Source organism: Oncorhynchus mykiss, chromosome 3 (assembly GCF_057628025.1).
Source record: "Oncorhynchus mykiss isolate SJ-2025 chromosome 3, ASM5762802v1, whole genome shotgun sequence".
NCBI lineage: Eukaryota > Metazoa > Chordata > Actinopteri > Salmoniformes > Salmonidae > Oncorhynchus > Oncorhynchus mykiss.
In genome coordinates, this window is record NC_143024.1 from 19,517,923 (window position 1) to 19,540,763 (window position 22,841).

At 41.4% G+C, this 22,841-nt stretch overlaps 2 protein-coding genes across 2 annotated transcripts in view; both read left to right on the forward strand.

The window, feature by feature from the left end:
* The first annotated feature begins 813 nt into the window (after positions 1-813).
* The window catches only part of LOC118936617 (protein S100-A1), a 43,763-nt gene continuing 21,735 nt past the window's right edge, over positions 814-22,841 (forward strand). Inside the window, exon 1 of the mRNA XM_090223843.1 lies at positions 814-916. The gene's annotated coding sequence lies outside the window, so the exon portion shown is untranslated. The remainder of the gene's footprint in view (positions 917-22,841) is intronic.
* Positions 3,218-3,960, forward strand: LOC110520887 (protein S100-A1). Its single transcript, XM_021598335.3, has 2 exons — positions 3,218-3,399; positions 3,647-3,960. The coding sequence occupies exons 1-2, from the start codon at positions 3,259-3,261 to the stop codon at positions 3,809-3,811; spliced, it is 306 nt and encodes a 101-aa protein (XP_021454010.2). The 5' UTR covers positions 3,218-3,258; the 3' UTR covers positions 3,812-3,960.

A 22,841-nucleotide genomic window follows, 5' to 3' on the forward strand; every position in this document is an offset into this window, starting at 1 on the left:
ATCTCATATGTATATACTGCACTCAATACCATCTACTGTATCTTGCCTATGCCGCTCTGTACCATCACTCATTCATATATCTTTATGTACATATTCTTTATCCCCTTACACTTGTGTCTATAAGGTAGTAGTTTTGGAATTGTTAGCTAGATTACTTGTTGGTTATTACTGCATTGTCGGAACTAGAAGCACAAGCATTTCGCTACACTCGCATTAACATCTGCTAACCATGTGTATGTGACAAATAAAATTTGATTTGATTTGATTTGAGCATCATTGGTATGTATTCAGCATCATTGGTAAATATTCAGCATCATTGGTATAGAGTCAGCATCATTGGTATAGATTCAGCATCATTGGTATAGATTCAGCATCATTCTATAGATTGTGTGAATGAGATCAGTGAGTTCTCAGTGTGTTAATTAGATCAGTGAGTTCTCAGTGTGTTAATTAGATCAGTGAGTTCTCAGTGTGTTAATGAGATCAGTGAGTTCTCAGTGTGTTAATGAGATCAGTGAGTTCTCAGTGTGTTAATGAGATCAGTGAGTTCTCAGTGTGTTAATGAGATCAGTGAGTTCTCAGTGTGTTAATTAGATCAGTGAGTTCTCAGTGTGTTAATGCGATATGAAAACATTCTAGGTGATCCATGTCTATTTTATCATGTTAAATTCAAAGATGAGGACTCAAAGACATCATGCCTAAACTCTAACTCCCTCCCTCCCTCCCTCCCACACACACACACCTCCACTATAGGTTACAAACACTCACAATTAGGCAGGCGTTCTGTTCTCTATAAATTCTTTGTCTTTATAAAATCTTTCCCACAGTTCGTGCGCAGTAGATTCAACATCATTGGTATATATTCAGCAGTACCCTAGTTCCCCACCCTGTTCTGATAGCGTCTCTCCTCTGTTTGGTAAGTAACCAATCTCCACTTATTCTACTATTACTATTGGTGTCTTTGGTTTAACAGAGGAGGTTATCTAGTGTAATAAACAGGTCTCACACAACTGTAACAACTGTTTCCAAGTGTGACTAGCTACTGATCTGTCTCGTCCGGCAAACTTGTAGGCTATAATGTTCATTAGTCTTCGCTTGCTTTGATTCAAAAATCAGTTCTTCTATGGTTTGTTATGCAGGATGACAGGACATACTATTTACTGATGAAGACATAATGTAGTCTATCTATACCTAAACCTTTTCATGTTTCATTTGTAGGCTATAATGTTTTTGTTTTATAACTCTGTTAGACCTACAAACGTTTTTCTCCTCCGGTTCATGTCATTTATAGGCATTACTCACCAATTATCATCAGCATGATTTCTCTACACTGAACTGTTGCAAAACCCTTTCCTCTCCTGTCACACCCCTTTCCATCCCCATCTCCCCAAACTTTCACACTTATGATGATGTGTCACATGGTCAAGCTATGACAGAGGTTATTTAACCTCTATTTAACTAGGCAAGTCAGTTAAGAACAAATTTTTATATACAATGACGGCCTACCCCAGGCCAAACTTGGTTAAAGGACAGTCTACACAGCTAGAGATGTTGGATGTTCCCAAAGAAAGTGGGAGGCACCAAAAGAAAGAGGAGGAGTCAGAGGTAGAGGGAATGTGTAAAGGAGTGGAAGATGACAGCTTAAATGTCACTAAGTAACAGACTGTGCTTACAGAGACAAAGAAAGCCAACTCCCATCCTCCCTGAATGTGCATTGTTAATTTGTTTGCTTCGAAGGGATAGTTTGCTATTAGTCAGCATATTAGTACCATCTATCAGGCATGAAGGGAAGACCCAGATGCAGATCATGTCGAATAAACAATAGTTTGATGTTGCAAACAGGGGCAGGCAATAAACAGGGCAGGGCAGGCAGGGGTCAGTAAACCAGAGCTGGGGCAACGGTACCGGACGGCAGGCAGGCTCAGGGTCAGGGCAGGCAGGGGTCAGTAAACCAGAGCTGGGGCTACGGTACCGGACGGCAGGTAGGCTCAGGGTCAGGGTAGGCAGGGGTCAGAAAACCAGAGCTGGGGCAACGGTACCGGACGGCAGGGCAGGTAGGCTCAGGGTAGGCAGGTGTCAGAAAACCAGAGCTGGGGCAACGGTACCGGACGGCAGGTAGGCTCAGGGTCAGGGTAGGCAGGGGTCAGAAAACCAGAGCTGGGGCAACGGTACCGGACGGCAGGTAGGCTCAGGGTCAGGGTAAGGCAGGGGTCAGTAAACCAGAGCTGGGGCAACGGTACCGGACGGCAGGCAGGCTCAGGGTCAGGGTAAGGCAGGGGTCAGTAAACCAGAGCTGGGGCAACGGTACCGGACGGCAGGTAGGCTCAGGGTCAGGGTAGGCAGGGGTCAGAAAACCAGAGCTGTAGTCAATAAACAGCATTCTCATGTAGGTGTTCCATTTGTCCAGGTGGGAAAGGGCAGTGTGGAGTGCAATTGAGATTGCATCATCTGTGGATCTGTTGGGGTGGTATGCAAATGGGGGTAGATCTAGGGTTTCTGGGATGATGTTGTTGATGTGAGCCACGACCAGCCTTTCAAAGCACTTCATGGCTACAGACGTGAGTGCTACGGGTCGGTAGTCATGTTCTTGGGCACGAGGACTATGGTGGTCTGCTTAAAACATGTAGGTATTACAGACTCGGACAGGGAGAGGTTGAAAATGTCAGTGAAGACACTTGCCAGTTGGTCAGCACATGCTCGCAGTACACGTCTGGTAATCCGTCTGGCCCTGCGGCCTTGTGAAAGTTGACCTGTTTAAAGGTCTTACTCACATCGGCTACGGAGATCGTGATCACACAGTCGTCCGGAACAGCTGATGGCTCTCATTTATGCTTCAGTGTTGCTTGCCTCGAAGTCTGCATAGAAGTCATTTAGCTCATCTGGTAGGCTCATGTTACATACAACCCTGTCAACAGAGAATTTTTTTTTGACCTGTTTAAAGGTCTTACTCACATCGACTGCGGAGAGAGTGATCACACAGTCTTCCAGAACAGCTGGTGTTCTCATGCATGTTTAAGGGTTATTTGCCTCGAAGCGAGCATAGAAGTAGTTTAGCTCATCTGGTAGGCTCGTGTCACTGTGCTTCCCTTTGTAGTCTGCAATGGTTTGTAAGCCCTGCCACATCCGGCGAGTGTCAGAGCCGGTGTAGTACGACTCGATCTCAGTCTTAATCTTTATCTGCCACTGTAATTTACACCCCCCTCCTCCCTCTCTCCCCTCCCTCGCTCCCCTCCTCAGTGTATCCTTCTCTCTGCAGCCATGCTGTCTCAGTTGGAGAGATCCATGCAGTCCCTGATCACGGTGTTCCATCGCTATGCCGACAAGGACGGTGACTGTAACACACTGAGCAAGAAGGAGCTGAATGAACTCATGCAGTCAGAACTGGGCAGCTTCCTGAAGGTATTTTTTTTCTCTTTTTCTCTTTTTCTCTTTTTCTCTTTTTCTCTTTTTCTCTTTTTCTCTCTCTCTGTCTCTCTCTCTCTCTCTCTCTCTCTCTCTCTCTCTCTCTCTCTCTCTCTCTCTCTCTCTCTCAACACTTTCTCTGTCTTTCCCATCTCAAGAGAATCTAAAGTCAATCTAACCCCCCCTCTCCCCTCCCCCATCTCTCTCATTCTCTTCATCTCCTCCATCTCTCCTTCCCTCTCAGTCCCAGAAGGACCCAGCCGCCATAGACAAGATCATGAAGATTCTGGACCAGAATGGTGATGGGATGGTAAACTTCGAGGAGTTTGTCTCCCTGGTGGTGGACCTCTCCATCGCCTGTGAACAGATCTACCAGCTCCACATCATGAAGGCTGCCGCTAAGAAGTGAGGGAGGACAGGACAAGGAGAAAGAGAAGCAGAGATGGATGCTTTTCTATATGTCATTTTGCTTCTCTATACGTCAAATAAGTTACTTTATAAGAAGTCTTACTGTTGTGAATAAACAGTGACTTTCCCACTCTGTATCTCTGTTTGTCACATTTGTCTGACGTGTGTCTGTCTGTTGTATTTGGCCTGTAATTTGTCCCGTAAGTGTAAGACAGAATAGACAGTGCCAGTCACTTCTTCTTAGTTCGGTATTGACACAACTTCTTAGTAAACCTTGGCGCAAAGCCTTTCTAGATCTTATGCTAAAACTACCCACTGGGCACAAACTGGTTAAATCAACGTTTCAATTTGTCAACCTATTGTGATGTGGAATCTAAGTGGAAGGTACGTTGGATTTGCAAAAAGTAATTGACGTGAACTGTTTTGAGGGTGAAATTCCAACCACAGGATTAAACCAAATTTCAACAGACAAATCTTATAAATATGTTGAATGTATTACTTTGAAACAACATCAGATCTTCAATGTAATATCCACTACTATCAGAACCAAGGTAAGGCCCAGATGCAGACTGTCAAAGTAACAATGTTTATTGTAGCAACAGGGCAGGCAAAAACGGGTCAAGGCAGGCAGGGGTCGGTAATCCAGAGAGGGACAGAGGTAAAGGTCGGCAGGCAGGCTCAGGGACAGGTATGGGTCGATAATCCAGACAGTTGCTGGTAAGCTTGAACAAACAAGACGAACTGGCAACAAACAGACAGAGAACACAGGTATAAATACACAAGGGATGATTGGGAAGATGGGCGACACCTGGAGGGGGATGGAGATGAGCACAAGGACAGGTGAAACAGATCAGGGCATGACAACTATAAGAAAAAACAATATGTTGGGCAGCACCTACTGGATGGAGAGCTGATCTATCTACAGCGATCACTTTGGGCACCCATTTAGGGTTCTAACCAAGCCCAGCCCTGCTTAGTTTTTGTCAAGGACTATTAGCAATGTGCTAGCTTGAGCATGATTGTTGAGAAATTTCCACTAAATAGATTCACTGATGCTATTTAAGTAATTCCAAAAGGGTAGATTTAACAGAGCAAATTAACTGTAACCATACTTTATCAATAACGTTATTTTCTTATATAGAATTGGGAAGTCATCAACAGCTGTTGTTTAAATTCAGCCCAGGATTCTACTAAAAATAGACAATACATACAGGCCTAGGCTTTTCAAATGGAATCTACAAGTTAATAATAAATATGTCGGATTCACGTCTCCATGTTAACCAACAATCCAAGTTAAAGAATAGGACTAAATCAAACTGTATTTAAAACACATTTAAAGTTTGATTTGATTTATTACTATTCTTTAACTTAGATGTTTGGTTGAAATGGAGACGTGAATCCAACATATCAATTATTCATTTGTAGACAAACTGGAATTGAAGCCAGACTCCGTGGCACAGATGGAACTATCCAAGCAGAAGATGCATCTCCCTCAAATGTTAATATTTGGTTCCATTGACAACCAAGCACAATTCAACATAACTTTTGCAATACAGTAAATAGCATACTAACTTGTCAACAAGATAACTTAATGATACGTTTGAGTTTATTTAATTTTTACAGGGACAGTGGACATTAATCAATGTTTCAGTAAAAGTGCCGGTTTTAGCCAGCCGGCTAATTTTCAACCGCAGTCCCTGGGCAGGTTATTAAAAACAATTACAATATAGACAATAGAGACATAGGACAAGCAAGACATAGCATACAAACAGAACAACATAGGACAAGCAAGACGTAGCATACAGACATAGCAACATAGGACAAGCAAGATGTAGCATACAGACAGAACAACATAGGACAAGCAAGACATAGCATACAGACAGAACAACATAGGACAAACAAGACATAGCATACAGACAGAGCAACATAGGACAAGCAAGACGTAGCATACAGACAGAGCAACATAGACCAAAAAGCAGCAAGACAAAATTCATAAAAGCAACAAAGTGTTTCCACACCTCACAAGCTACAGACAACATGGAAAGCGCCAACACACAGCTAGGGATTCTGATCACAAATCTGATTGACCTTTAGCCATGTATTCAACCATTTTGTGAAAGTGTGATATGTGATGCAGTTATGTGTGTCTGATGGCAGTGTATTCCAGACATGGGAAGCTCTCACAGAGAAAACGGATTTACTAAAGGTGTTTTTCCTTAAGGGAACTATACAGTCACCTCTCATGGCAGACCTTGTGGATCTGCTGCCATATGTTTGGGTTTTCTGTGTAACAAAAGTATTGAGTGGAGGGGGAGCCAGGCCATTTAGGATCTTGAATACAAGACATGCGTCGGTGTATTGCACAAGATTTTCCCAACTCAGGAGCTCATGCTTTCTGAGGATGTAACAGTGATGATGGCTATTGGGCTTCCTATCAAGCACTTTGAGAGCCTGTTTGTAGACAGACTGAATAGGTTTTAATGTTGTACAGCAAGCTTGGGCCCAACTAGTCAAGCAGTATGTTAAGTGGGGGAGTATCATAGATTTGAAGTACAGTTTTGCTACCTCTGTAGTCAAACAATTTCATATAAATCGGAAATTAGCTAGGTTGAATTTGGTTATCTGAATGATCTTTTTCACATGCTTTTTAAAAGAGAGGTTGGAATCAAGTATGATGCCAAGGTACTTAAAATCAGATCCCACCTGGAGCTTCTCTCCTGACACATCTGACATCTGGCTCAGTAGCATCTGTTGCCCTCTTTGTGAAGAACATGCAAACAGTTTTTTTCACATTGAGATGCAAACACGAGTCACTGAGCCACTTTGTAACCTGGACCATTACAGTAGTGAGGTCTTGTGCAGCTTGTTGTTTGCTCTCTTTATGTTGGATTCACGTCTCCATCTCAACCATCAATACAAGTTAAAGAATATGATTAGGCTGTGTCATAGAAGGAACTATCCAAGCAGTAGTTACAGTTCATTCTGAAATTAATGGCAAAGCAAAAACAGGTTTTTAGTAATATTTGCAAATCCTCTCAAGCTCTGTTTGGTTGGCTGGTCGATCGGGTTCAAGTCCGGGCTCTGGCTGGGCCACTCAAGGACAATCAGAGACTTGTCCCAAAGCCACTCGTGCGTTGTCTTGGCTGTGTGCTTAGGGTCGTTGTCCTGTTGGAAGGTGAACCTTTGCCTCAGTCTGAGGTCCTGAGCTCTCTGGAGCAGGTTTTCATCAAGGATCTCGCTGTACTTTGCTCCGTTCATCTTTCCCTCAATTCTGACTAGTCTCCCAGTCCCTGCCACGGAAAGACATCCCCACAGCATGATGCTGCCACCACCATGCTTCACCGTAGGGATGGTGCTTTTCCTCCAGAAGCTGGTTTCCTCCAGAAGTGACGCTTGGCATTCAATAGCCAAATAGTTCAATCTTGGTTTCATCAGACCAGAGACCAGAATCTTGTTTCTCATGGTCAGAGTCCTTTAGTTGCCTTTTGGCAAACTCCAAATGGGCTGTCATGTGCCTTTTACTGACGAGTGGCTTCTGTCTGGCCACTCTACCATAAGGGCATGATTGGTGGAGTGCTGCAGAGATGGTTGTCCTTCTGGAAGGTTCTCCCATCTACACAGAGGAACTCTGGAGCTCTGTCAGAGTGACCATCGGGTTCTTGGTCACCTCCCTGACCAAGACCCTTCTCCCTCGATTGCTCAGTTTCTCAGAGCGGCCAGCTCTAGGAAGAGTCTTGGTGGTTCCAAACTTCTTCTATTTAAGAACGATGGAGGCCACTGTGTTCTTGGGAACCTTCAATGCTGCAGATATTTTTGGTACCCTTCCCCAGATCTGTGCCTCGACACAATCCTATCTCGGAGCTCTACAGACAATTCCTTCGACCTCATGGCTTGGTTTTTGCTCTGACATGCACTGTCAACTGTGGGACATTATATAGACAGGTGTGTACCTTTCCAAATCATGTTTAATCAATTGAATTTATCACAGGTGGACTCTCATAGCAAAAGGTCTGAATACTTGTGTATTTAAGGTATCTGCCTTTAATGTTTAATAAATTAGCAAAAATGTATAAAAAACAGTTTTGCTTTGTAATTACGGGGTATTGATGAGGAATTGTTTGCATTTATTTTAGAATAAGCCTGTAACGTAACAAACTGTGAAAAAAGGGAAGGGGTCTGAATACTTTTCAAATGCACTGTACATGTCCTTTAAATGTTATTATTTGGTTGTGCTGTCAACCATACACAATTCAACCAGCCACATCGCAGACACCGACGCCTTGCTCTCGTACAAGCTAAACACCTCTTTGCCTGCTTTGAGGATAACACAGTGCCACCATTGTTCCTGTACCCAAGAAAGAAAAGGTAACTGAATTAAATTACTATCGCCCCGTACCACTCACTTCTGTCATCATGTAGTGCTTTGAGAGGCAAGTTAAGGATCATATCACCTGTTGTACGTGGAACAAGGAAGAGCTTGGTTTTGTTTGTTTGGAAAGTTTGTTGTTTAAAAGTTTCTTGGAAAGTTCTTGGTAGCCACCTAGCTTCTTATGATGGCGCGACGCAGTTGGCATCAGTTGCTGGGACTGCTTGTATCTTTCCAGTGATCCTGCCGACCAAGGACAGGTCTGAGGAGCTATTTGGCGTCACAGCAAGCCTAGCTGCTAGCTAGCTGGACATCAAGCTAGCTAGATGTTATTGATGGCAGCCCGTGACGCGGTTAGCAATTGTGGCTGGGACCGGGGATTGTCCTGGGTTTGTGGCTGTCTAGATCCCTGCTGTTTGTTGTTTTCAATTTTCTCCGTGACCTGCCCTGTCTGGAACTGCGAGCAGTAACAGCCTAACATACGTTGCTAGTTACCATGACAAAGACCAAAGCCGGCGGGAGTACCGTTGAGGACACTGTCTCTCTCTCACACGTGAAGGATCTTTTAAACTAACAAAAAGAGACCTGTAAGCAGTTTTTAATAAACAAGAAAATTGTTTCAAGTGTTTTGTCCAAATACTCGTGGATTCTACTAATAAAATAATGGATGACCTGACCAGAGAGGTCCAGGACCTGAAGAACAGTTTGCAGTTCTCCCAGGGTCAGCTCGACGAGTTGAAAGAGGAGAACGGCAAGATGGCAGCAATCTGTAAGTCATTGAGAGAGGACATCAGTTCTTATTTATTTATTTATTTATTTATTTCACCTTTATTTAACCAGGTAGGCAAGTTGAGAACAAGTTCTCATTTACAATTGCGACCTGGCCAAGATAAAGCAAAGCAGTTCGACACATACAACAACACAGAGTTACACATGGAGTAAAACAAACATACAGTCAATAATACAGTAGAAACAAGTCTATATACGATGTGAGCAAATGAGTTGAGATAAGGGAGGTAAAGGCAAAAAAAGGCCATGGTGGCAAAGTAAATACAATATAGCAAGTAAAACACTGGAATGGTAGATTTGCAGTGGAAGAATGTGCAAAGTAGAAATAAAAATAATGGTGTGCAAAGGAGCAAAATAAATTAATTAATTAAATACAGTAGGGAAAGAGGTAGTTGTTTGGGCTAAATTATAGGTGGGCTATGTACAGGTGCAGTAATCTGTGAGCTGCTCTGATAGTTGGTGCTTAAAACTAGTGAGGGAGATAAGTGTTTCCAGTTTCAGAGATTTTTGTAGTTCGATCCAGTCATTGGCAGCAGAGAACTGGAAGGAGAGGCGGCCAAAGAAAGAATTGGTTTTGGGGGTGACTAGAGAGATATACCTGCTGGAGCGTGTGCTACAGGTGGGAGATGCTATGGTGACCAGCGAGCTGAGATATGGGGGGACTTTACCTAGCAGGATCTTGTAGATGACATGGAGCCAGTGGGTTTGGCGACGAGTATGAAGCGAGGGGCAGCCAACAAGAGCGTACAGGTCGCAATGGTGGGTAGTATATGGGGCTTTGGTGACAAAACGGATTGCACTGTGATAGACTGCATCCAATTTGTTGAGTAGGGTATTGGAGGCTATTTTGTAAATGACATCGCCAAAGTCGAGAATTGGTAGGATGGTCAGTTTTACAAGGGTATGTTTGGCAGCATGAGTGAAGGATGCTTTGTTGCGAAATAGGAAGCCAATTCTAGATTTAACTTTGGATTGGAGATGTTTGATATGGTTCTGGAAGGAGAGTTTACAGTCTAACCAGACACCTAGGTATTTGTAGTTGTCCACGTATTCTAAGTCAGAGCCGCCCAGAGTAGTTCTGTGTGTGAATCCATGATAAATTAGACTATCTCGACGGACAATCAAGGCGAAACAACATGGTTGTGGACGGAATTGCAGAATCTCCACATGATACCTGGATGGAGTCTGAGGGCAAAGTGAGGGAAATTATCTCGGAGAAATTGAAGATGGACCACAGGAAGATTGAGGTGGAGCGCGCCCACAGGATTGGAAAACCCACCACCGGCCCAGGTGATAGGCCCAGGCCGATAGTGGTTAAGTTCCTGAGGTTCAAGGACAAGGTAGCTGTTCTGGAAAGAGCCAAGAACTTGAGAGAAACGTATATCTTCCTCAACGAGGACTGTCCTGAAGCTGTGCGCCAGAAGAGGGAAGAACTGATCCCAGCCATGAACACTGCCAGAGCGCGTGGGGACATTGCGTACATCCGCTACGACAGACTCATTCTCCACCCTGCCTCCCAGAAGCCTGGAAGGGATGAGAGAGCCAAGCCTATGGGTTCGTAGCCTCAACCCCGCAGCACACACACACCAATTGATTAATGGACTGCTGAATGTATATGTTTTTTCTCTTGCTTTGTCTGCTCTTTTCAATATTATGTCTATCTCTGATAAGCTACCCAGGAAAGGGCTGAATACAGCCCATAGTAATATATGTAGCCTTAGAAATAAGGTTCATGAAATCAATAACTTGATAACATCAGATAACAGTCATATATTAGCCATTTCTGAGACTCACTTAGATAATTAATTTGATGATACATCAGTAGCAATACAAGGATATAACATCTATAGAAGAGACAGAAATGCTTATGGGGGAGGTGTTGCTGTATATATTCAGAGCCATATCCCTGTAATGTCTAGAGAAGATTTTATGTTGTGTGTATTGAAGTGTTGTGGTTGCAGGTTCACTTGGCACATCTAAAGCCTTTTCTTTTGGGGTGTTGCTATAGGCCACCGAGTGCTAACAGTCAGTATCTAAATAGTATGTGTGAAATGCTTGATAGTGTATGTGATGTAAACAGAGGGGTCTACTTTCTTGGGGACCTGAATATTGACTGGTTTTCATCAAGCTGTCTACTCAAGAGGAAGCTTCTTACTGTAACCAGTGCCTGTAATCTGGTTCAGGTTATTAATCAACCTACCAGGGTGTTTACAAACACTACAGGAACAACATCATCCACATGCCTCAATCACATTTTTACTAATGCTGTAGAACTTTGTTCTAAAGCTGTATCCATACCCATTGGATGCAATGATCACAATATAGTAGCTATATCCAGGAAAGCCAAAGTTCCAACAGCTGGGCCTAAAAAAATATATATTTGTTGGTCTGATGTGATTCATGAGGAGCCTCCAGACGCTGCACTTGATGAATTTATGAAATTGCTTCTTCCAATTATTGATAAACATGAACCTGTTAAGAAACTGACTGTTAGAACTGTTAAGGCTCCATGGATTGATAAGGAATTGAAAAACTGTATGGTTGAAAGAGATGAGGCAAAAGGAGTGGCTAATAAGTCTGGCTGCACATCTGACTGGCTGACTTACTGCAAATTGAGAAATGATGTGACTAAACTCAACAAAAAGAAGAAGAAACTTTATTATGAAGCCAAGATCAATGATATAAAGAATGATGGAAAAAAAACTTTGGAGTACTTTAAATTAAATGATGGGCAGAAGGACAAATTCAACTCCATTTTTCGTTGAATCAGATGGCTTGTTCATCACAAAACCATTTGATGTTGGCAATTATTTTAATGATTATTTAATTGGCAAAGTGGGCAAACTTAGGCAGGAAATGCCAACAACGAACAGTGAACAATTATATTCATGCATTAAAAACAAATAATGAAAGAAAAGCAGTGCAAGTTTGAATTTTGTAAAGTTAGTGTGGGAGAGGTGTAAAAAATATTGGTAACAATCAATAATGACAAGCCTCCTGGCATTGACAACTTAGAAAGAAAGCTACTGAGGATGATAGCTGACTCTATAGCCATTCCTATCTGTCATATTTTTAATCTGAGCCTGGAGGAAAGTATTTGTCCTCAGGCCTGGAGGGAAGCCAAAGTAATTCCACTACCCAAGAGTGGTAAAGCTGCCTTTACTGGTTCTAACAGCAGACCTATAAGCTTGCTGCCAGCTCTTAGCAAACTGTTGGAAAAAATAGTGTTTGACCAAATACAATGCTATTTCTCTGTAAACAAATTAACAACAGGCTTTCAGCATGCTTATAGAGAAGGGCAATCAACATGTACTGCACTGACACAAATGGCTGATGATTGGTTGAAAGAAATTGATAAGACGAAGATTGTGGGAGCTGTATTGTTAGATTTCAGTGCAGCCTTTGATATTATTGACCATAAAAAATATTGTGGATTCAGAGCTATCTATCTAATATAACTCAAAGGGATTTATTTAATGGAAGCGTCTTTAATGTAAAACATGTGAAGTGTGGTGTACCGCACTGGCATTAAACACAGCATGTGTGTCCATGTATGCTGATGATTCAACCATATACAAATCAGCAACCACAGCTAATGAAGTCACTGAAACCCTTAACAAAGAGTTGCAGTCTGTTTTGGAATGGGTGGCCAGTAAGAAACTGGTCCTGAACATCTCTAAAACTAAGAGCATTGTATTTGGTACAAATAATTCCTTAAGTGCTAGACCTCAGCTGAATCTGGTAATGAATGATGTGGCTGTTGAACAAGTTGAGGAGACTAAATTACTTGGCGTTACCTTAGATTGTAAACTGTCATGGTGAAAACATATAGATTCAATGGTTGTAAAGATGGGGAGAGGTCTAGCTGTAATAAAGAGATGCTCTGCTTTTTGACACCACACTCCAAAAAGCAAGTCCTGCTCTAGTTTTGTCTAATCTTGATTATTGTCCACTCCAGTACGGCAAGGAAAGACCTAGTTAAGCTGCAGCTGGCCCAGAACAGAGTGGCACGTTTTGCTCTTAATTGTAATCAGAGGGCTGATATAAATACTATGCTGCCAGTCTCTCTTGGCTAAGAGTTGAGGAGAGACTGACTACATCACTTCTTCTTTTTATAAGAAACATCAATGTGTTGAAAATTCCAAATTGTTTGCATAGTTAACTTACACACAGCTCTGACACACATACGTATCTCACTAGACATGCCACCAGGGGTCTTTTAATAATTCCCAAATCCAGAACCAATTCAAGAAAACATACAGTATTATGTAGAGCCCTTATTGCATGGAACTTCCTTCCATCTCATATTGCTCAAATAAACAGCAAACCTGGTTTCAAAAAACAGATAAAGCAACACCTCACGGCACAACGCCTCTCCCCTATTTGACCTAGATAGTTTGTGTGTATGCATTGATATCTAGGCTACGTTTGCCTTTTAAAAATGTATGTAGTTCTGTCCTTGAGCTGTTCTTGTCTAATTATGTTCTGTATTATGTCATTATGTATTATGTTTCATGTTTTGTGTGGACCCCAGGAAGAGTAGCTGCTGCTTTTGCAACAGATAATGGGAATCATAATAAAATACCAAATTCCAAATACCTGACACCCTAGACCCACTTCGATTTCCATACCGCCCCAATAGATCCACAATCGATGCAATTGCTATTGCCCTATCCCATCTGTACAAGAGGAATAACTATGCAAGAATGCTGTTCATTGACTACAGCTCAGCCTTCAACACCATAGTACCCTCCAAGCTCATCATTAAGCTTGGGGCACTGGGTCTGAACCCCGCCCTGTACAACTGGGTCCTGGACTTCCTGACGGCCCGCCCCCAGGTGGTGAAGATAGGAAACAACACCTCCAATTCACTGATCCTCAACACAGGGGCCCCACAAGGGTGTGTGCTCAGCCCCCTTCTGTACTCACTGGTCACCCATGACTGCATCACCACGCACGTCTTCAACTCAATCATTATGTTTTCAGACAACACTACCGTTGTAGGTCTGATTACCAACAATGACGAGACAGCAAACTTTCTACTTTTAAACTCGGACAAAACAGAGATGCTTGTTCTAGGTCCCAAGAAACAAAAAGATCTTCTGTTGAATCTGACAATTAATCTTAATGGTTGTACAGTCGTCTCAAATAAAACTGTGAAGGACCTCGGCGTTACTCTGGATCCTGATCACTTTTGAAGAACATATCAAGACTGTTTCAAGGACAGCTTTTTTCCATCTACGTAACGTTGCAAAAATCAGAAACTTTCTGTCCATAAATGATGCAGAAAAATTAATCCACGCTTTTGTCACTTCTAGGTTAGACTACTGCAATGCTCTACTTTCCAGCTACCCGGATAAAGCACTAAATAAACTTTAGTTAGTGCTAAATACGGCTGCTAGAATCCTGACTAGAACCAAAAAAATGTATCATATTACTCCAGGGCTAGCCTCCCTACACTGGCATCCTGTCAAGGCAAGGGCTGATTTCAAGGTTTTATTGCTAACCTGCAAAGCATTACATGGGCTCGTTCCTACCTATCTCTCTGATTTGGTCCTGCCGTACATACCTACACGTACGCTACGGTCACAAGACGCAGGCCTCCTAATTGTCCCTAGAATTTCTAAGCAAACAGCTGGAGGCAGGGCTTTCTCCTATAGAGCTACATTTTTATGGAATGGTCTGCCTACCCATGTGAGAGACGCAAACTCGGTCTCAACCTTTAAGTCTTTACTGAAGACTCATCTCTTCAGTGGGTCATATGATTGAGTGTAGTCTGGCCCAGGAGTGTGAAGGTGAACGGAAAGGCTCTGGAGCAACGAACCGCCCTTGCTGTCTCTGCCTGGCCGGTTCCCCTCTTTCCACTGGGATTCTCTGCCTCTAACCCTATTACAGGGGCTGAGTCACTGGCTTACTAGGGCTCTTTCATACCGTCCCTAGGAGGGGTGCGTCACTTGAGTGGGTTGAGTCACTGATGTGATCTTCCTGTCTGGGTTGGTGCTCCCCCTTGGGTTGTGCCGTGGCGGAGATCTTTGTGGGCTATACTCGGCCTTGTCTCAGGATGGTAAGTTGGTGGTTGAAGATTTCCTAGTGGTGGGGGGGCTGTGCTTTGGCAAAGTGGGTGGGGTTATATCCTTCCTGTTTCGCCCTGTCTGGGGGTGTCATCGGATGGGGCCACAGTGTCTCCTGACCCCTCCTGTCTCAGCCTCCAGTATTTATGCTGCAGTAGTTTATGTGTCGGGGGGCTAGGGTCAGTTTGTTATATCTGGAGTACTTCTCCTGTCCTATCCGGTGTCCTGTGTGAATTTAAGTATGCTCTCTCTAATTCTCTTTCTTTCTCTCTCTTGGAGGACCTGAGCCCTAGGAATATGCCTCAGGACTACCTGACATGATGACTCCTTGCTGTCCCCAGTCCACCTGGCCGTGCTGCTGCTCCAGTTTCAACTGTTCTGCCTCTGATTATTATTATTTGACCATGCTGGTCATTTATGAACATTTGAACATCTTGGCCATGTTCTGTTATAATCTCCACCCGGCACAGCCAGAAGAGGACTGGCCACCCCACATAGCCTGGTTCCTCTCTAGGTTTCTTCCTAGGTTTTAGCCTTTCTAGTGAGTTTTTCCAAGCCACCGTGCTTCTACACCTGCATTGCTTGCTGTTTGGGGTTTTAGGCTGGGTTTCAGTACAGCACTTTGAGATATCAGCTGATGTACGAAGGGCTATATAAATACATTTGATTGGATTTGATTTACAGGGAGGAGATGATGGCCCTGGTGGAGTGGTGCCAGGAAAATAACCTCTCCCTCAATGTCAACAAAACTAAGGAGCTGATCGTGGACTTCAGGAGACAGCAGAAGGAGCACGCCCACATCGACGGGACCGCAGTAGAGAAGGTGAAAAGCTTCAAGTACCTTGGCATACACATCCCTGACAGTCTGAAATTGTCCACCCACACAGCCAGTGTGGTGAAGAAGGCACAATAGTGCCTCTTCAACCTCAGGAGGCTGAAGAAATATGGCGTGGTCCCTAAGACCCTCACAAGCTTTTATAGATGAACCATTGAGAGCATCCTGTCGGGCTGTATCACAGCCTGGTACGGCAACGGCACCGCTGGCAACCGCAGGGCTCTCCAGAGGGTGCAAACTACCTGCCTTCCAGTACACCTACAGCACCCGATGTCACAAGAAGTCCAAAAAGATAGATCATCAAGGACATTCACCCCACTATCATCCAGAAGGAAAGGTCAGTACAGGTGCATCAAAGCTGGAACAGAGAAACTGAAAGACAGCTTCTATCTCAAGGCAATCAGACTGTTAAATAGCCATCATTAGCCGGCCTCCACCCAGTACCCTGCCCTGAACTTAGTCACTGTCACTAGCTGGCTACCACCCGGTTACTCAACCCCGCACCTCAGAGGCTGCTGCCCTATGTACACAGTCATGGAATCACTGGTCATGTTAATAATGGAACACTGTTCACTTTAATAATGTTTACATAATGTTTTACTCATTTCATATGTATATACTGTATTCTAGTCAATGCCACTCCAACATTGCTCTTCCTAATATTTATAATTCCATTATTTTACTTTGAGATTTGTGTGTACTGTTGTGAATTATAGATACTAGTGCACTGTTGGAGGTAGGAAGCATTTCTCTACACCCTCAACAACATCTGCTAAATATAAGTATATGACCATGTCTTTTTGAGTGGGTGACAATAGGTTGTAATCTTATTGATCATCATATCAACCGAGTATTACCCAATTCTCCACGTTGAAATGGTGTGGTGGTAAACACAAACATAAACAAACTCATCAGGGAATACTTAACATTACATATTGAATGTCACACATCGTCTAATCTCTCATGGACAGATCTACGTAAACACAACTGGTACCGTAGAATCTGTATGAGGCTGAACAGGAAGTGTAGGATAACGAGCAGCAGTAGTTCTGCTTTTGGGGTTTTTCCTCACTGGTTATTTGGACAAATCATGACTTCACAGGTGTCAGCATCTTTTGAATTTCGAAGGGGAGGGGGTATTTCTCCCGTAACTTGCTAAAAGAGAGGTTAGAGCTCCTCGTTCCGGTTCTCCTCCTCGTTCTAGTACAATTACCTGGGTGAACAATTACCTGTGTTAACCTAGATTACACATATCCCTTTGTTCCCTAAAATATTAACTTATGATACACAAACCTTTACTAAAAATCATTTAATTTACACTTTATTATACCTTTGTGAGGGTGACTTCGTGGATGAATGTGTCTGACTGTCTGTCTGTCTGTCTGTCTGTCTGTCGCTCCGTGGTTAACGATGACATCATCAATGTGTTGATTGTGAAGATCAAAATAATCCAAAACTCACCACTAGATGTCATGAGAACTCTTAAAGTACTGCTTGTCCTCCATCTCTCATCCCTCTCTTCCCTTCCTCCCACAATGATGATATCGCTATGCCACAGTTTCTGTTTATTTGTTCATTTGGGCTATGACAGTCTATTACGAATCAGTCTGACAGTATTTTTGACAGTATTTAAATCTAAAGACATAATGGTTTGAAAGTGACTGAAATGCACCAGAAAGGTATTGGGAAGTTCCAAAGATCATTAGGCAATCATGTTGTATGATTTTCTGTGTAGAAAAGAACATCATTGATTATCTTTTCCCCTCAGTCTGATTTATTGCCCGGTTTGCCAACTTGGTGCTAACGACTTGTGGACATAGTAAAGGGACATTTTAGGTAGGTTACTTTTTAAATGTAGTCTGTTACAGTTACAAGTTACCTGACCAAAATTGTAATCGGTAACGTAACTTCTGAATTACCCCAAATTCAATAACGTAATCTGATTACATTACGTTATTTTTAGATTACTTTCTGCTTAAGAGGCATTAGAAGATGACAACATTTATGTTACCAATTGAACAACATCTATTGCAGGATAAATCAATGTTAAAGTTTACATAGCTGGATTTTACATTTTACTTCATGGGTTGGACTTGGAAATACGGAAGTATAGATTAGCCAAATTGTATTACCTGGGCATGACCCCCAAACTAAGGACTAATTACCCAGCCCTACTCTGTTGTTTATGATTTTGTTGTCAATGAGAACTGATTGGGCTCATTGATTCAAGTTGAAAAATAAATGCGGCGCTCATGGAATGGCATGCTTGCCAAGAGTGTGCAAAGCTGTCATCAAGGCAAAGGGTGGCTTCTTTGAAGAATCTAAAATATATTTGGATTTGTAAAACCATTTTTTGGTTACTACGTGATTCCTTATGTGTTATTTCATAGTTCTGAGGTCTTCACTATTATTCTACAGTAAATAGTAAAAATAAAGAAAAACACTTGAATGAGTAGGTGTGTCCAAACTTTTGACTGGTTCTGTATATATGATTTATATCGCAACTACAGATTGTCCCTTTAAGTATATCAAACGTGTGCAAGTTTGAGCATGTGTCCATTAGGTCTATGGATTCGTTTTTTTATGAGCATTAATTAGATTGAGCAATAAAAGCCCCACTTTTATTCCATAGGCTTGGATCTGCACTATGCAGCTGTTGAAAGAGTGCATATGCATTGATAGGCAGTTTAAACTTCTTGAATTCAACCATTATTGGGTTCAAACACACATATAGATTTGTGAACAGCCATCCACAACAACCACAATCCGTAAGGCGCAAATAGCTAAATGAGAGAGCAGCAGTGTGATTCACATCAATGCGCCATGTAGACATCAATAATAAGTGATATCCGTATCGCCGTAAACTACATCGCAGCTGTCATCCTTACCGCCAAGCGTTTATTCAAATTGGATAATCTTTGGATGCCGATAGCAGCTTGGACTGTACCCTACAAAAGCCTATTCCTGCTCTTTTCCCGCAATACATCAAACACATTTGGTGTGTCATCATGGTGGTGTCTGACTTTTGTGGTCAGACTCGCTCAGGTGGAACAAATTTAAACTTGCGCCTTTTTCAATGCTGATTTTCAAATCAGGTGATGGGGAGCACTGCACCATGGGCTCTGTTTTGGGCTGACTTTCAGTCAGTGCAGGTGTCAAACACATGCTTGGCCATTTCGACCTGTTAAAGCAGGCACTCTTCTATTTTCTAACGCTAGGATTGATAATTGACCTGTCTCATATGATCTCGCTTGCGCTGAGGGGGAAGGGGTGGCAATATCTGATGTGTGTCTTTAAACACTTTGCGGTCCTAACATGGTTGGTTACGGTATGGATTTTGACAGCGGTAGCGCAGCCTATCCAGCTGTGACGTGCAGTGCCTATATGCGCATTGGAACAAGAGAGATTAATTTTTTGTGCCTGTAAACCTTGTATTTAGGAAAAACAATAATACATGTTGTTTTGCCATTTCGTTTCATTTGATAAAAAACAATGAGTGGACATCGATATTTATCTTTGTATTGTACATTATTTGATCAATGTATTGTATATTATTTTATCTATGTATTCTACATTATTTTATCTATGTATTCTACATTATTTTATCTATGTATTCTACATTGTTTTATCTATGTATTCTACATTGTTTTATCTATGTATTCTACATTGTTTTATCTATGTATTCTACATTATTTTATCTATGTATTCTACATTATTTTATCTATGTATTCTACATTATTTTATCTATGTATTCTACATTATTTTATCTATGTATTCTACATTATTTTATCTATGTATTCTACATTATTTTATCTATGTATTCTACATTATTTTATCTATGTATTCTACATTATTTTATCTATGTATTCTACATTGTTTTATCTATGTATTCTACATTGTTTTATCTATGTATTCTACATTGTTTTATCTATGTATTCTACATTATTTTATCTATGTATTCTACATTATTTTATCTATGTATTCTACATTATTTTATCTATGTATTCTACATTGTTTTATCTATGTATTCTACATTGTTTTATCTATGTATTCTACATTGTTTTATCTATGTATTCTACATTATTTTATCTATGTATTCTACATTATTTTATCTATGTATTCTACATTATTTTATCTATGTATTCTACATTATTTTATCTATGTATTCTACATTATTTTATCTATGTATTCTACATTGTTTTATCTATGTATTCTACATTGTTTTATCTATGTATTCTACATTGTTTTATCTATGTATTCTACATTATTTTATCTATGTATTCTACATTATTTTATCTATGTATTCTACATTGTTTTATCTATGTATTCTACATTGTTTTATCTATGTATTCTACATTATTTTATCTATGTATTCTACATTATTTTATCTATGTATTCTACATTATTTTATCTATGTATTCTACATTATTTTATCTATGTATTCTACATTGTTTTATCTATGTATTCTACATTGTTTTATCTATGTATTCTACATTATTTGATCTATGTATTCTACATTATTTTATCTATGTATTCTACATTATTTTATCTATGTATTCTACATTGTTTTATCTATGTATTCTACATTGTTTTATCTATGTATTCTACATTGTTTTATCTATGTATTCTACATTGTTTTATCTATGTATTCTACATTATTTTATCTATGTATTCTACATTATTTTATCTATGTATTCTACATTGTTTTATCTATGTATTCTACATTGTTTTATCTATGTATTCTACATTGTTTTATCTATGTATTCTACATGATTTGATCTATGTATTCTACATTGTTTTATATATGTATTCTACATTATTTTATCTATGTATCTATTTTATCTAGCTTCTGTTGTCATTTTGGATGTGCATAAAAACCTTGGTAGTGAAATGGGAAAACTGGAAGAATTTGGGTTGTAAAAAAATTATAAAATGTTTTGCCATTGCATTATTGATATAAATTATCATGGGATTGGGGTAGGAGAGAGAAAAAACATGGGATATTTATATATGGTCCCCATTCTGTATGGAGAGCTCTCCGCTCTGTCTATATATGGTCCCCATTCTGGATGGAGAGCTCTCAGCTCTGTCTATATATGGTCCCCATTCTGTATGGAGAGCTCTCAGCTCTGTTTATATATGGTCCCCATTCTGTATGGAGAGCTCTCAGCTCTGTCTATATATGGTCCCCATTCTGTATGGAGAGCTCTCAGCTCTGTTTATATATGGTCCCCATTCTGTATGGAGAGAACTCAGCTCTGTTTATATATGGTCCCCATTCTGTATGGAGAGCTCTCCGCTCTGTCTATATATGGTCCCCATTCTGTATGGAGAGCTCTCAGCTCTGTTTATATATGGTCTCCATTCTGTATGGAGAGCTCTCAGCTCTGCCTATATATGGTCCCCATTCTGTATGGAGAGCTCTCAGCTCTGCCTATATATGGTCCCCATTCTGTATGGAGAGCTCTCAGCTCTGCCTATATATGGTCCCCATTCTGTATGGAGAGCTCTCAGCTCTGTTTATATATGGTCCCCATTCTGTATGGAGAGAACTCAGCTCTGTCTATATATGGTCCCCATTCTGTATGGAGAGCTCTCAGCTCTGTCTATATATGGTCCCCATTCTGTATGGAGAGAACTCAGCTCTGTTTATATATGGTCCCCATTCTGTATGGAGAGCTCTCAGCTCTGTTTATATATGGTCCCCATTCTGTATGGAGAGCTCTCAGCTCTGTTTATATATGGTCCCCATTCTGTATGGAGAGAACTCAGCTCTGTCTATATATGGTCCCCATTCTGTATGGAGAGCTCTCAGCTCTGCCTATATATGGTCCCCATTCTGTATGGAGAGAACTCAGCTCTGTTTATATATGGTCCCCATTCTGTATGGAGAGCTCTCAGCTCTGTTTATATATGGTCCCCATTCTGGATGGAGAGCTCTCAGCTCTGTTTATATATGGTCCCCATTCTGTATGGAGAGCTCTCAGCTCTGTTTATATATGGTCCCCATTCTGTATGGAGAGCTCTCAGCTCTGTTTATATATGGTCCCCATTCTGTATGGAGAGAACTCAGCTCTGTTTATATATGGTCCCCATTCTGTATGGAGAGCTCTCAGCTCTGTTTATATATGGTCCCCATTCTGTATGGAGAGCTCTCAGCTCTGTCTATATATGGTCCCCATTCTGTATGGAGAGCTCTCAGCTCTGTCTATATAAGGTCCCCATTCTGTATGGAAAGCTCTCAGCTCTGTCTATATATGGTCCCCATTCTGTATGGAGAGCTCTCAGCTCTCTCTATATATGGTCCCCATTCTGTATGGAGAGCTCTCAGCTCTGTCTATATATGGTCTCCATTCTGTATGGAGAGCTCTCAGCTCTGTCTATATATGGTCCCCATTCTGTATGGAAAGCTCTCCGCTCTGTCTATATATGGTCCCATTCTGTATGGAGAGCTCTCAGCTCTGTCTACATATGGTCCCCATTCTGTATGGAGAGCTCTCAGCTCTGTTTATATATGGTCCCCATTCTGTATGGAAAGCTCTCAGCTCTGTCTATATATGGTCCCCATTCTGTATGGAGAGCTCTCAGCTCTGTTTATATATGGTCCCCATTCTGTATGGAGAGAACTCAGCTCTGTCTATATATGGTCCCCATTCTGTATGGAGAGCTCTCAGCTCTGCCTATATATGGTCCCCATTCTGTATGGAGAGAACTCAGCTCTGTTTATATATGGTCCCCATTCTGTATGGAGAGCTCTCAGCTCTGTTTATATATGGTCCCCATTCTGGATGGAGAGCTCTCAGCTCTGTTTATATATGGTCCCCATTCTGTATGGAGAGCTCTCAGCTCTGTTTATATATGGTCCCCATTCTGTATGGAGAGCTCTCAGCTCTGTTTATATATGGTCCCCATTCTGTATGGAGAGAACTCAGCTCTGTTTATATATGGTCCCCATTCTGTATGGAGAGCT

Excerpts from the sequence above, each read along its gene's own strand:
- LOC110520887 (XM_021598335.3), top strand. The coding sequence starts at position 3,259 with ATGCTGTCTCAGTTGGAGAGATCCATGCAGTCCCTGATCACGGTGTTC. Across the intron at positions 3,400-3,646 it reads AACTGGGCAGCTTCCTGAAG|TCCCAGAAGGACCCAGCCGC; the intron begins GTATTTTTTTTC and ends CTTCCCTCTCAG.